This window comes from Falco naumanni, chromosome 8, assembly GCF_017639655.2.
Source record: "Falco naumanni isolate bFalNau1 chromosome 8, bFalNau1.pat, whole genome shotgun sequence".
Lineage (NCBI taxonomy): Eukaryota > Metazoa > Chordata > Aves > Falconiformes > Falconidae > Falco > Falco naumanni.
The window spans coordinates 50,455,719-50,470,669 of NC_054061.1; the positions used below are offsets into that span (position 1 = coordinate 50,455,719).

Below are 14,951 nucleotides of genomic sequence, written 5' to 3' on the forward strand. Positions count from 1 at the left end.
AAAAAGGTTAAGTGATTTGTGCAGGGCCAGAGGGGGAGACAGTGTGGGAGCTGTTGCGAGTTCTTCTTTACTCTCAGTCACTGAATGTCACCTGTGTTCGATGAGGGGAAAACAGCAAAAGACAGTCATACTCACAGATGTGGCATCCTCTGTTCTTTTGTGTCTGGTAGGTGAATGGACGGGACTTCACTGGCAGGACCCAGGAAGAGCTCGTAGCTGTGCTGAGGAGCACAAAGCAAGGGGAAACTGTCTGTCTGATTGTGGCTCGTCAGGAGGAAGCCTTTCTACCTCGAGAGCTGGTAAACTTGTTATTTTTTCCCAAAGAGTGATATTGAAACAATTCCTTGTTTTAAAACTAGCCCAAGAAATAGAAATGAATTGTTGTTGGCTGAGAAAGTCAGCGGAGGGTAGCAGTATAAGGCTTTGAGTATATGAAGTATTTATACTTGCATTTGATTTTGAGGGATATTTGATTTTATCTACTTTAGATGCAATTCTGCACAATCTGATTTTTCATCCCCAAAATGACGACATAAGCATAACTCGCAGGGGAATATTGTAAACTATTTTCGTAACAGTGAGGTCAAGCATGACTGAAAATGAATTATTCTCTTTCAGAAAAGCAACAAACTTCAAACCAGAAGTTTAAAGTGTGTGTAATGAGTCCTTCAGCTTATCAGGAACCAACTAGTGAGGGTGGGTGCTTCAGGAGATGCATTTCCTGAACCAGGTGCCAAGCTGCCGGACTGGAGGAGCAGAATTCCGTTGCCCTCCTGGCAGATTTTGGTTTCCTTGGCTGCTAGTCCTTGACTTAATAGGCTCTTGCATGTCAGATTTTGGTCTATCTCAGGTGCTAAATTTTTGTTACTGTTTTTTTAAACGTTGGCGTGAAACTGTATTCTTTTCTCTACATAGAGGAGGACTACATGTTTCCCCTCAAGGTCATCTCTTTGGTGCCTCTTCCTTATCTTGATTGATGGCTATACTTGACCTTTCATTAAGAAGTTCTGGGATAAGGGAAGGACAGCATTTCCTGCTTTTGTCTCATTTTATCTCCTTTAAAGAGCACAAACTGCCTTCTTTCTTTACTTAAGATGCCGCCTTCTTGCTTTTCCTTTTGTTTTAGACTGTTAGCAGGATCTTCTGCAGAAATTTTCTATTATGTTTCCTCACAAAACATTGCTGACAGTTTTCCTCTTATTTCCTTGTTACCACTTAAGGTAAGGGTGTCTGTTGCCTGTGGTAGGATAAGAAGCTGAAGGGGAGCTCAGATTCTCTCATGTGAGCCTTTCCTCTTGTGCTGCTGGTGCCCACTTTTTCCTGCACTAGAGCAGTTGCGAACTTGTCCAAACAAAACTATTTTTGGTTTCATTTTTCTTTTTATTGTGTGACCTCTAAGAAGTATAATGGCAGAACATTTTCAGCCCTGTAATTGGGTATTTGTTGTCAGTGATTCCCAAAGCACCGAAGTTGGTCATTGTAATGCTCTGTTTAGTAAGCCCTGAGCCGTTGAGTCAGCGTCTGTGTGGATCAGAGAGAAATTTCTGAGTCTGAAAGTACTAAATTATCTATTATATTGAAGATTTCTGTTCCAGCTCTTCTAAATAAGAGCTTATTTTTCAAAAAGGCTACCCGTCAACCCTTCTTTTCTTACAGGTTTCTTAAGTTGTAAAATACATTACTTGGAAAATGTACTTTTTTAAAAGGTGTGCATTTTCCCTCTCTGGTTGCCCCAACATTATACATTATTATTTATTGTCATAGTACAAATTCTTTTGTAAATCACTGTAATAGTGTGTGGGTATAAAAGACTGGAAGAATCTAAAAGCTATTTATAATTTTTACTCTGCCACAATTGCCTGTGGTTAAATTCTAGCCACTGCAGCAAGGATGAACTACCTTTCAAAAGGTGACTGACTTGTGACTGGCATGATTGAAATCCAGAAACTAGCCACATTTATCCTGCTGGCTTGACCTTCGCTTAGATTGCTTTCTCTGCGAGAGAGTGATGCACAAGTGATGGCCCTCACTGTAATAGTGATGATATGTGAATTCTAATACTGTTCTGTGTTTCTTGTTATCCCAATCAAGTACAATATAATACAAATGTGAGTTGCTGAAATACATCAGATAATTTTATGGAACCAGCCCTTCTAAATTAAAAAGCCTTTCAGCAACATCTGTTTGGTAGCTCACGGCAAAAGTGCGGGTTACCATACCACTAAGCTACCAGATGTTCTTACTAACATGATGCTTGTTAGAATTCATGAGATGTCTGAGAATAGTCTGAGCAAAGATTAAAAAAAAATAAATTAAAATTGGTTTAGCTTTTTTGTTTGTTTTTAGCTTTAGCCATGATATTACATTGGACTAATCCTCTGCTACCTCAAAAGTTACAGTGCTGTTTTGATCAAAGAGGAGTAAAAAGCCAGCACTTCAAATGTTTGTTTTTGGAAGGAAAGGCAGTGGATAATCCAGTATTTTTCAAGGACAGCTGTAACTGAATGCTGTGACTATGTAACATGCATGCAGAGTTTACCTAAATACTTGGGGGTTTTGTTAATGCCTGGCAATAATAGGGTAATTGTTTTATATTAGACTTGTTCTTGATTTGATCAGTTCAGGAGTGTAATCTGAGAAGCTCTTTTCTTCAGGTTCCCTGTTACCTGTTGGAAGGAGAAGGAGGACTGCCTATTAAATGTGCTCACTCCCCATAGCTTTCTGTGCCAAAGATGTTTCTGGAAGTTGGACCCCCTGGAGACCATGCACAAAACCACTTCCAAGCATGTTTTTCCACTAGAATCAGGTGCCTACATTGATTTCTAGAGAGAATTTGATAGCTGCATGGGCACAAAGCAAATAATGTCACAAAGCAACAGCGGGTGGCATTTGATCACGTGGGTCTGTAATAATATAATTTGACTTTACCTTGTAACAAAGCTGAGGTTTGGAGAAAGCTTGGTCTTATGAGTATTTTCTCTTCAGTAAACTAGATGGGAGCAGAGTTTGGGGGTTTTGCTACTGTGATCTATGCTGATGAATTGCTAGAAAGTAAAAGAATATATTCAGGGTCGCAAAACCTTCACCACACCAGCCCAGATATGTGGTATGTATGGCTAAGGCTGAATCAGTGTTGCAAACAGGCACTAGGTTACAGGGAATTGGGGCTTCAGTTACGCTACCCCATGCAATATCTGAGACTTGTACAGTTACGTTGTTTGTACATAATGAGGGAATAAAATAGAAAGCCCATTCTTTGTAGTGTTGTTGCTGCTTTAAAAAAAAAGAGGAGGATCTAATGAGATTTTATTTTATTGAAGCAGATCAGTGAAGTAGAATTTGGACCAACCACAGGCTGTCCTTCTTATTATCCAGTTAGCCAAATGTTCCCAGTAATTCATGCCAGCTGTTGACAATGTAGCAGCTGAGTAAAGAGCTGATTCCAAAACTCAGGGGAAGATCTTGATTCACTTAATTACCACAGTCTACTGAGTGGCCGGTGATTAGTGCATTCTTAAAGGTGCATTTGGGTTTTAAACTGTGTAACAGTGATGGTTTTCTAAAGGATGGTGAATATTAGAGAGAGAAATTAGCTTAACTTGAAGAGGTTTGGATTTTCCAGCTCTTATCAAAGTAAATAGAATACGCATAAAACTGTGGCTATCACCCCATTGTGTTTTGAAAATACGAGGTTTTGATCATGTGTATTTGTTGCATCATGTTTTTTCTCCAGGGAAAACGTGTGATTTGAAGGTACCTTTTCTTCTGATAGTGATAGGAAGATCCCTTTCCCCCCCTTCTCTTTCTTTATCCCTGCATTTGTAAAATAATCAAAGCTACTTGAATGAGAACAGCTCTGGTGTAACCCATTCTGCGCCATGACCCTATGCAATTCTTTATTCTTGTTATTTTTCATGAGCCTTCAGGATAGTGGATAAGACAAACATAAGCAAACGTGCCTGTTCTGCAATTGCCAGAAATAGTATAGCACCAAAAATATTTTGATGCATTTTTCTCTAAGTTCCCTTCTAGTTTTGCGTATTATTTATTTTTTGTTTAAAGGTAGATTTGACTTACTAGTTTCAACTGTAGTCACTGTTTCTGTGTTTTCTTCACATATTCACTGATCCCTGAAGAGTGGAGAAGGAAAGGGAGCAAACCAGCATTTTTACAACAATCTATATAATATAGTGGTAGATCTGTAGTTTTGAGTCTTTTTTTTTTTTTTTTTTTACACACACTACACAGGATAGAAGGAAGCAAGATGAGTGGCAAGTTCAATTAAGCATTTTTTCTCCTCACCATGTGATTAACTTTTATGTTTCAGTCTTCCCGTAGTTAATTCCTTCCACTGCCTTGAACTTCTGTGCCTGAAGGAGGATTTGTTTGCCTGAAGTGTTTTATTTTTTGCTTTTAATATTCAAAGCTTAATTTCTATTACTTCCTTTTAATTGTTTCTTGCCTTTTTATGTGCAGGAAATAATAGGTGAAATTTCACCCTAGACTTAACCATTTTGCACCTGTTTTTGTACGTCAGACCAGTGATTCTAGTGCTCAATTATTAGAAATGCTCAAATAACTTCAGTCAGAAAGTGATTCCAGCAAGTACCAATTCTCTGCTGTGTTACCTCTATTCAAAGGGATATGAATCTGATGGGAGAGGGAAAGGTCACTATTCATACACTGGATTTTAATAACATACACAAGATTCAGTTCTTGAATTGTTCTGCATAATGAAGAGAAGGATATTGTGAATATACATGGCACATTTAATCTTGAATAACTTTATAAACTACGTAGATTTTTAAAAGTCCTGTTTTTTTTCCAAGAACTATTGAAGGAAAGTGTTTAATTTTGGTCCTTTAGATTCTTCTCATCTAGAACAGTTGTGAAATGAGTTTAAGTTCTATCTACAGAAATGTGTCTTTTTAGAGTGAAAAAACTGTGTAGTGCAGCCCCTGAAAGGCTTTCAACTTTAATTATGTATTTCAGAAGACCGTTACTAGTTCATTGTAGCTTAGAGTACTGGAAACAGTACTGTGCGTGGATGTTTGTTAATTAGTTACTGTCCTTGTTATAAAAGTCAGTAAGAGATCACTGTTTAGAAGGAACGTGACAGTCTTCGGTCACAGTGAACAGAAGGTGTGGCAAAAAGTATCCTTTTATTTATCCCAGGTTTTGGTGGGACTCAACTTACCAAAGCAGAATGAGTTGTTTGAATAATTCATGCATCTTTAAAAAGTGTTGGGTTGTTTTTTTTTTAAACTAGATCCAACAATTTTGCATTGGCGGAATGAGCTATTACATGCTGTGAAGTGCCAATATAGCTACCAACACAGCAAACATGTTTACTGTGCTGTTCTGTGTGATAGCAGTAGCCAGCCTTTTCGAGGCTGCAGAGACCTTATTTCATCTGGTCTACTATTGCTTTCTCTGTCAAGCCCATCAAAGTGTTACGATCCAGCCATTATTCGTCTTTCAGATCCCACTCTTGCTATTTTCCAGCAAATATGAGGAACTTTAAAAGGATGGTCTAAAAGCTCTGGTCATAGCACACATTGCTTGCAAGAACCTCTGATGGTGCTCTGCCTGCTGGTAAAGAAAATGTTAGAGTGCAAACAAGTAAGAAGAGAAAAGCATAATGTTATGCATACTATAAGATACTGTATTTGCTTACAGGATTACTGCCCAAAACTCCTAAGTTGAGGAGCCCTTCTCAGGGCTGTTTACTTGATAGCATCAGTCTCAGCTCTGGTGTTGTCCAGAATTGTTTAGCAGCTCACTTTCATCTGTGAAATCAGAAGTACGTATACATCACAACAGAGGCATATAAAATCTGGTTTTTAACAGAAATTGAATCTTCATACACTTCAAGTGCAGTTGTCCAGATTTACAGTGTTTCTGTTTAATAAAACTGAAGTATTTGGGCAACTCTTACATCCTGCTGGCAACTGGAGAACCTTGCCATTTACAAGGGTCACCAGATTTATTCCATATACCATATGAAAATTTTTATTAGTCTCTCTGCCTAAGAATCCATGGAAAAAATTTTCCTAGGCTGACTTAATGTGAAACGTGTGCATGTGGTGTTTGAAGTAGAAATAAAAGAATTATACACTGTTTATTGCTTTGTTTACCATCCTTTTTAAAGAGTAACCAGTAAATCGAGTAAAGAGTTGGATTTGTACATCACAGTGTTGTGACTTGGAATGTATTCTGAAAGTGTACAGTAACAGCAATCCTAAATTCACCCTGAAAATACCGTGCAGTCTTCCATCTTCATGAATGATAAGATTTTAGGATCCAAGTGGCAAGGTCTATTATTGCATAAGGCTCCAGCTCAGCAGGGGGTTAAGCACGTGACTAACCCAATATGGGGGATGAAAACGGGTGTTTTCACCGTGGGACACATCTTGACTGGGGACTGAACTAGTTAGCTGTTCTCCCTCTGTTTCCTACAGTTATGTAACTTAAAAGGTTAAGTGAGACTGCATTTGTAAAAGTTCGAGAGCAATGCCACACTGAATTACAAAGCTCTTTTGCAAGGACAAACTATTCCCTTGGGTAAAACTTGCTGTGGGATCTTAAATAGGCATGTCAAGCAAACTGGAGAATCTCCGTTTTTGAAGTGTCCTGTGACATCAAATAATAAACTGTGAAATGCAATGTACCTGCCTTGGATGAAGAGCTGAATCTAGTTTTGTCAGTTTTTGAAGCTATAATTCCAGACAGTCTACATAATTCAAACCAGAACCATTCTATCTAATATGACACAAATTTGTAGTGTACTGTGTTAATGTAAAAAGTATCCCAAGTACAGTATAATATATCTCCATAGATTTGCTATTGGCTTTTTTTGTCTTAGCAGGGTGTGCCATTAGTAACCATTTAGTTTTTATTGCAGTACGGAATACAGATGATTCCAACATGAAAGCATCTGTCAGAAATGCTAGAGATGAATACATACAGCGATGACTTCAGTTATTTACTAGATTGTGACAGGATTGCAGCAGTGCATTACCTTCAAGTATTATTTCCAAGAGTGTTGCTGTATATATATTGGAAAATACAGTGTAGATTTTATAGTGAGTGAATGACTGAGCTGTCAGCGAAGTATTTCTTAATTGTGGCTGAGCTTTGTGAAGAACGTAGAGAATAGTGCAAATAAGGAGGTATCTTCTTCTCAAGCATTTCTGCCAATAATAGTTATGTGATGCCACAATTTAAATGCCGCTCTTTCATTTTTACAGTTTTTTTTCCCAGAAAATAATTGCAAAAGCATGTAAATGTCTTATTTCCTTCATAAGCCTTTGAAAATAACCCTTCTGGGTCCCTTGGCTTTTGCTCTTGGCTCTGAATGGCCCTCCAGGGAGTTGGCATCTCTTATCAGAAATGAGCAGCCAGGCAAGGGGCAGCCAGCATATTGAGAGACCATAATAGTGTGTTGGTCAAGGGCACCAGACAGGTACTGAAAGGTCTCTTGTTGTGTTAAAAAAATGCTATTTCCTTCCTGCCTTAAGTGGGAGCTAATTTTTTTTGTAAGCTTCTCTTTTCGCAAAAGAACAATAGGGATAAATAAGGCAACCTTTCCAGTGAGAGATACACATTAGATTATCATAAATCCACAGTTCAAAAGTGCCATGGTCAATGAGAACAGGCATTGTGAGATTAAATAAAAGGACTAATTGAAAGTGTGTGTCCCATGGTAGACAGAGGATTGACATGCTATTGAGTAGCTATAACCATGGGCTAAGTAGAAAGGGGAAGAATACAATGCACGGTACCTTTCTCAAAGGTTACAATTTTGCTTGCAGTGGTGACTGAGCAGTTTTTGCATGTTCTGAGGATAAGGGAAGGCTGAAAGTATATTCTATCCATTCTTTAAAATACTGAGAATTTGTTGATGAGACTTAATTATGTACCAGTAAGGATATAGGTTGTTTTAAGAATCCTTTATTATAACCTTTAATTAAGAAATCAGAGACCTGAGGTATAGATGTGCTTCTAAAATTAAGTCAAGTCATTGGCAGAACATCAATTAATCGAATGTATCCAGAGACCCTTAGGTAAAGGTTTTCAGTCTGCATTGCTGAATGTTATTTAGTACGTATCATTAGGGCTTTCTGCTCTCAAGTCTAGTAGATTTCTGTATTCTCTCACCTACATATAAACTCTTCTGAACTTTTCTGTCTAGTTTGTAGTGATTCAGTAAATGTCAGAATTGATTTTACTGAAGTTCCATACAGGTATCTCAGTAGATTAAAACATTCCTGTCCTGATTTCCCTTGTGAGGGATGGTACCTGTTCGGTTGTTTGCTCCGTTCTGTTTAATGGCTGAGTCTGAGTAGCAAGCGGAAAGATTACCTTTTAGACTTCTCTTAACTGCTGCATTCTGGTCCAGGAGAAGATGCCTGGAAAAAGAGAGGAGATTGTTGTCTTCCCCAAGCAGCTGAGAGAGCTTAGGGACTATCTGCAACGCTGGATGGTACAACCAGGAGGGAGCTTTGCAACAGGAGCTGAGGTTGGCAGACTCCTATAAATAGTAAAGAACAAACATCATCAGGTTGCAGAGGGGACTCGGAATTGAGATGTGCAGAGCTTGTTGCAGGTGAGGAAGCCATTGAAAGCTGGCAGGCTAAAATTTGCCAAAGTCGAAGGAAGAGCCTGCCCAACAAGGACAAAGTGAGCACTGGAGATAGATCTTTCAAGTGTTGTTGTGTTTTTGGGGGGGGGTGGAATTTTTTGTGGTGATCTAGTGGTTTGGTTTGTGGGATTTTTTACTTTAACCTGTTCCACTGTTAGGTGTGTTTTATTAAGAGTTTAAAATCCCTTTTGCTGTCTTCAGTGTACCCGTATGAAAAGAAGAGTACAGACCGGGCCATCTCAAAGCTCATCTTGAGGTCTTATCACTTGGCTATCAGAGCTTTATTTGAAGATTTCTCATTTATCATACCTCTTAGTATCATTGAGGTACTTACCTATGTTTGCAGTAGGGAGTAACTTCAGTGATATACTGTCACTTAATTCCTGAAGTGCCTGAGGTGAATACATTTGTCATGGAAAATACATGATGTGATTGTTGACTGGGTAATTTATAACATGAAACTCAGTTTTTTCCTGAGCTAAAAACATATTTGTGTTGCAGCTCAATTCATTCATTCTGTGTTTGAGTGAATTCAGCTTCTAGGATAAGAGATCCTGAGGTAAGAAGTATTTCTAATAGAATTCAAGGTTTATTGCGTTGGAGAGGACTTCCTTTACCAGACCATAATTCAGCTGATGGTAGTTGCTCTGTTGTCAAGTATTGGCGTCTCGGGATAATGTTTTAGCAAAGTCAGGGAAATGGAGGCAGTGGGAATCCAGCTCTGCGAGTCACTAGCAGCATTTAGTATTCATACCTACATATTCTAGGAAGAGGGACCTCCACTCGTGAAATTAGTTGCCAAAATGAAGCAGTTCATTGATGAGCTGTGACCTTAAGGATGGCCAGAGCACTGATCATCAGTGAAAAGGCATTCCTTGGGAAGAACACTATCATCAGGATAATAATTTGAAACCATTTAGCGAGTATGGGATGAAATCAAGCTTCTAGTTTCTGTTCACCCCTTTTTGTTTCTCCTCTGTTTTTTCTTTATGTGGCTTCTCACATTCTCCCACAAAGGAAAGTTTTTAATCTTGTATTTGCAACGCAGTCCTAATGCTACAGACTAACTGCCAGGCATTTGCTATCAGATGCCATACAATGATGACAATTTTAAGGGAATAAAGACAGTCTCCTTAATCTTATAATTAATTAATCACTGATTGCTAGATGTGCATCTCCTTTCCTCTTACCCATCTTTGTGAAATCATTGAAAGGTTACTCACCCTCCCTCATGGGTAACAAATTTTTGATAGTACTATTGAACAAAGTTTAGCATTATTTTGAAATCAACTTTTGTTGGATCTTAGGGTAAGGCTGAATATGAATAATGCAAAAGAGACTTTAAGGATACTTGGAGTATGTTGAACAAGAAATACTTGTGACAGACTTTAAGAAAGATTAGTGTTCTCCGGTAGTAGGTAAAAGCAGCTTGTTTTTAAACTTAGGTTGAGTTTACTAAGTTGTTTTGTATGAAGAAATTACCTGTTTCCCAGAGAATTGTAGCAAGGGAAATGGTAGTCAAATGGTACGGATTCCAAGTCAGGTACTAAGGAAAGCAGAGGAAACAATACTGATGAAATTTACTGTACTTGTCTGCTGTCCTGCTGAATACATCTTAATTTTGATAGATAACATATCCAGACATGCAGACAGGGATCTGGCAGGTTACTTAACAAGAGCTAATGAACAGCGTAGTTATGTTAAAGGAAGTTTGGAAATATTGCAGAACATGGAACACCTCAGTTACGTGTTCTTAGTACTCTGCCTTTAGCAATTTATTTGTATCAGAATCCAGAATTGGACTAAGTTATAATGAAAAACTCTATGTAATACCTTATCTTACTAAGTTTATAGCGGGAGAGTTCTAGTGACCACTTTAGTCTTTTTTCCCCAGATAGTGAGGGCAAAGGTTTTCTTTGAGACTTACCAACATTTTCTTGCCTGTTATTTAAGTGAGATATTTCTTACCCACAAAGTAAAAGGGGAAAATTGCTACTGTAAAGTGTTTTGAAGACTATTATTATGTCCTCTTTTAGGCTTTTTTATTTTATTATTTGAAGGTTAAACAACGCTGTTAAGATTGCTGTACTTTGGAACCCAGTCAGCTTGTTTCTTGAAGCCTAGAGCTGAGCGCAGCGCTGCTATGGAGTCTGTGCTGCAAAGAAAGAGGGATGCATCCTGCCTCCTACAGCCACCGCTGCTCCCAGCACTCCGAAGGCCTTGGATGGGTGGGTGGGGGGGTGGGGGGTGGGGGTGGCCTTGTCATCAGTGTCACGGGTGGGTCAGAAGAGTGGTCGTATAAATGAGAATGTTATTGATTAGAGCACTTGACTCAAATTCAAGCAGACTCATCTGCCCAGTTCATTTTTATATATTGGCTTGAGGGACAGGTATGGATTCTGTTGTCTCTGGGTTTTTTGCAAGTTTGTGTTACCAAATGCATGAAGTCCTTAGCCTGAAATTAATGTACAAATTGGAGCTTAAGGTGAAACAGAGAAGATGCTCCTGAGAAAGAAGCTAACAAAATTTTTTTTTCTTCACAAAATCCACAAAAATACTGTGCCACCTTTTCCTTGATTTTTTTTTTTTTTTTTTCCAGAATAACAGCCTTTGTGCCAGCCAAATTCAGTTTTATATTAAGTCCAAGTTCATATTGAGGTAACAATATAAAGTGATTTGTGACTGCTCCGGTGAAGGTAGACATGGGCACTGGGAGCTTTTGTGTTCTGTGATAATGACCCTCCTCACCGCTTTCCTCGTGGTATTGGGAAAGATGAAACAACCATATTGACATATAGAAGGGGCAAGAATCCGGCACAAGTGTCACAGATTAGAGTGGAAGAATGGCAGCAGCACACAGGAACTGCTTGCCTAGGGGACCTGGAAAGTAATACAAAACAGTCTGTCCTGAAGGGCTGTGGGACATGTCACATGTCTGAGACCCTGCAAAAAAATTTCTTCTGTCCAAATCTGGAAAGGATGTGCTGATGATACAGGACTGGGAGGAGAGGCTGATGCACCAGAGGCTGCGCTGCCGGCCAGCGAGGCTTGGGCAGGCTGGAGAGCTGGGTGGAGGGAACCCCATGGAGTTCAATAAAACCAAATGTCAGGTCCTGGACCTGAGGAGGAGCAACCCCAGGCACCAGCCCAGGCTGGGGCTGACCTGCTGGAAGGCAGCTTGGCAGAGAAGGACCTGGGCGTGCTGGTGCACAGCAAGGTGCCCGTGAGCCAGCAGTGTGCCCTGTGGCCAGGAAGGCCGACGGCACCCTGGGGGGCATGAGGAGGAGCGAGGCCAGCAGGGCGAGGGAGCTGATCCTCCCCCTCTGCTCTGCCCTGGTGAGGCTCATCTGGAGCGCTGTGCCCGGTGCTGGGCTCCCCGGTTCGGGAGAGACAGGGAACTGCTGCAGAGGGGCCGGCGGAGGCTACAGAGATGGTGGGGGGAGTGGGGCATCTCCCTGGTGAGGAAAGGCTGAGGGAGCCGGGCCTGTTCAGCCTGGAGAAGAGAAGGCTGAGAGGGATCTTACCAATGTACACAAATATCTTAAGGGTGAGTGTCAGGGGGATGGGGCCGGGCTCTTTTCAGCGGTGCCCAGTGACAGGACAAGGGGCAACGGGCACAAACTGCAACACAAGAAGTTCCTCCTGAATATGGGGAAGCACTTCTTTACCCTGAGGGTGACAGTGCTGGGACAGGCTGCCCAGAGAGGCCGTGGGGTCTCCTTCTCTGGAGACATGCAAAACCCACCTGGGATGACGACTCTGTGCAACCTGCTCTAGGTGAACCTGCTTTAGCAGGGGGTTGGGCTAGATGGTCTCCAGAGGTCCCTTCCAGCCCTGACCATTCTGTGATTCTGTGATTTGAGTGCAGCTCTCATCTAAGAGTTCTCAATTGGCTGATGAGAATATGTGCATTTTGAAAAAGATAAGACTGGGCAGAAAATCTTTCCTCTAAAACCTTGAGAGAGCTAACTGCAAAATGCTGATGTTAGAGGGCCAGTAATAGTGGGGATTTTCCTTACACTGATTCTTTTGAAGGAAGTCAGAGCAGGAGTATTTAGAAATTATCATTCTGTATTGTTCACAGTAGTTATGAATTTATAGGTTTTAGGGGATTACATTCAGGATGTCTCTATATCCACGGCTAAGAAATAAAAGTGACAGATTCGTAATGGAGAATTGTCTACTTCTGGTGAACAAAGACAAAAGCACAAATGAGTAACACAGGTACTGGAAATGAGTGCTGGCATCAATACAATTGCCAGTGTTGGTATTATGTCATTTTTATATTTGGCAGTTAGGCAAATTGTGTTGTCTTAATGTCATGTAGTTACATTCCAGGAAGAATTTGAGCTTGGTGCATGTTGGGATTGAGGTTTATAGTCTTAGCTCTGTGGCTCATCCAGTTCTTCTCCAGCCAGTAGCTGCTGCTCATCAGTGAACGGGCATCTGAAATAAATGAATGTATACTTAGTGGTTACTGTTTCTAATTTATTTGTTGCTTCGGGATCTTAATTTCTGCTCCCAGTTCTGTGATTGTGCTTCTTGTTGATCAGACAGCACAATAGATGAATTTATGGGACTGCTTTGGCTGCTTGGAAAATATCTGTACTACTGGCACCTTTGCTGATAATTGCATTGATAGTGTATGTACTGCAGCTTAGGCCCTGGAAATGATCCCTCGTTAGGTAAAATGAGGATTGGCCCAGCTACTGCACTCCTCCTTGTGTGTGTGTCTTCTCTTTGATAATTTAACGTAAGACTTTGACACCGCTGAAAGCAGCCCCCAGTCATCTTTTTCAGCTTGTACTTGTCTGTGTATTTTCTTTTCATAGTGTTTTTCCTATTGATTTTTTTAACACTACTGTTACAAAGAATAAAAAAAATGTCCAAATGACAAGAAACTACCTAATTAATTGTCTTGGTGTTATACGAAGAAGGAAGAGTGGAATAAAATCAGATGTGATGCATAAGGTCTTTTCCACTAATACCTTCCATGAACACTTCTGGTTTTATTTCTGTAGAGTGCCAGTATGAATTTTTCAGGCAAAAAAATGACTTTGTTTAATTTTATAATTCTAATCTGCTTTAAAAGACAAAAGAAAACAAACCAACCAACCCCGGCAACATACAGTGCTGCAAAACTGTACATACATGTACAGTAAAAGGAAGTTCTTTCTGGTCTTCCCTAGCTGTGGATACTTGACTTGGCATTCTTATAAACAGAAGTCTAATCTAGGAAAAATCTTGGGATCAACCTACACCAGAAGGAAAAAAAAAAAAAACCACCAAACCTCTATGGAATAGAAGTATGTATAAAGGGAGTTAGTGCAGAGTAAGTTACTGCATTTTAAATTCTTACCCTCGCTTTTGTTACATTTAACTTCCCTCTGTAGACAGCTATAAGAGAAGGATAATTTTTTAAGGATGAAACTATTTTCAGAGGAGATTGGGATTTAACAGTACAGCTATCATTATGGTTTGTGAGCTGCATGTAAAGATGTTGAGTGTTTTATGGCTTACATTTTTAATGCAGCTGTGTTTAAAATAAATGTCTTCGCTGTACTCTGCTGCAACATCAGTTTTAGATCGTGTGGAACTAAGCTATTTTACCTTATATTTAGGCATATTCCTAGGGGTCATTAAAAACAACATTTTAAGCCAGCTCATGTGACAAAATACGAGCTAAATACATTGTTGGTTATAAGGCTGCTTCTTCAAGCTGCTTTCTGGAAAAGAGGACCGTTTCTTGTATCAACCCATGGATAAAACTAGTTTATGCATTGTCTCTACCCCCTTTTCGCTCATGTTTTCATCCTGATTTTCTCTAACAGAAAGGAGAGCCAAACTGCAGCATTCTTTCTCCAGAAACCACAGAGCAGTTGACCTTTGAGATTCCTTTGAACGATTCTGGCTCTGCGGGACTTGGTGTGAGCTTAAAAGGCAACAAATCTCGGGAGACTGGAGCTGATCTTGGGATTTTCATCAAATCTGTTATTCATGGAGGTGCTGCTTTTAAGGTATGGAAGAAGCACATCAGATGATGACTGCATTATAGTTCTGATGTTTCTAATGCTGACCAATGAAGAACCTCACTTGATAAGCATTTTAGGAATGAATACCTTTTTGTCACACATTCTTTTGGGTGAGCTGCAAATCTACTTAAGTTTTGTTCCAGGATTCTGGTGTTACGTGTGGTAGGGTTTGCCACAAGGAAAGCAAATCGGTGGAAACCTTTGGGGGCATTTGGATGCTGCAGGAAATGGGAAAGAGGAGAAGGATAAGGGTGTGTGGGTGCAAGGAGAGACTG

General features: G+C 40.0%; 1 protein-coding gene across 1 annotated transcript in view; it reads left to right on the forward strand.

Annotated features, from left to right (window-relative positions):
* PARD3B (par-3 family cell polarity regulator beta) overlaps positions 1 to 14,951 on the forward strand; it is a 412,598-nt gene that overhangs the window by 193,101 nt on the left and 204,546 nt on the right. Inside the window, exons 10-11 of the mRNA XM_040604211.1 lie at positions 171 to 299; positions 14,476 to 14,661. Coding sequence (XP_040460145.1) covers positions 171 to 299; positions 14,476 to 14,661 — 315 coding nt within the window. The remainder of the gene's footprint in view (positions 1 to 170; positions 300 to 14,475; positions 14,662 to 14,951) is intronic.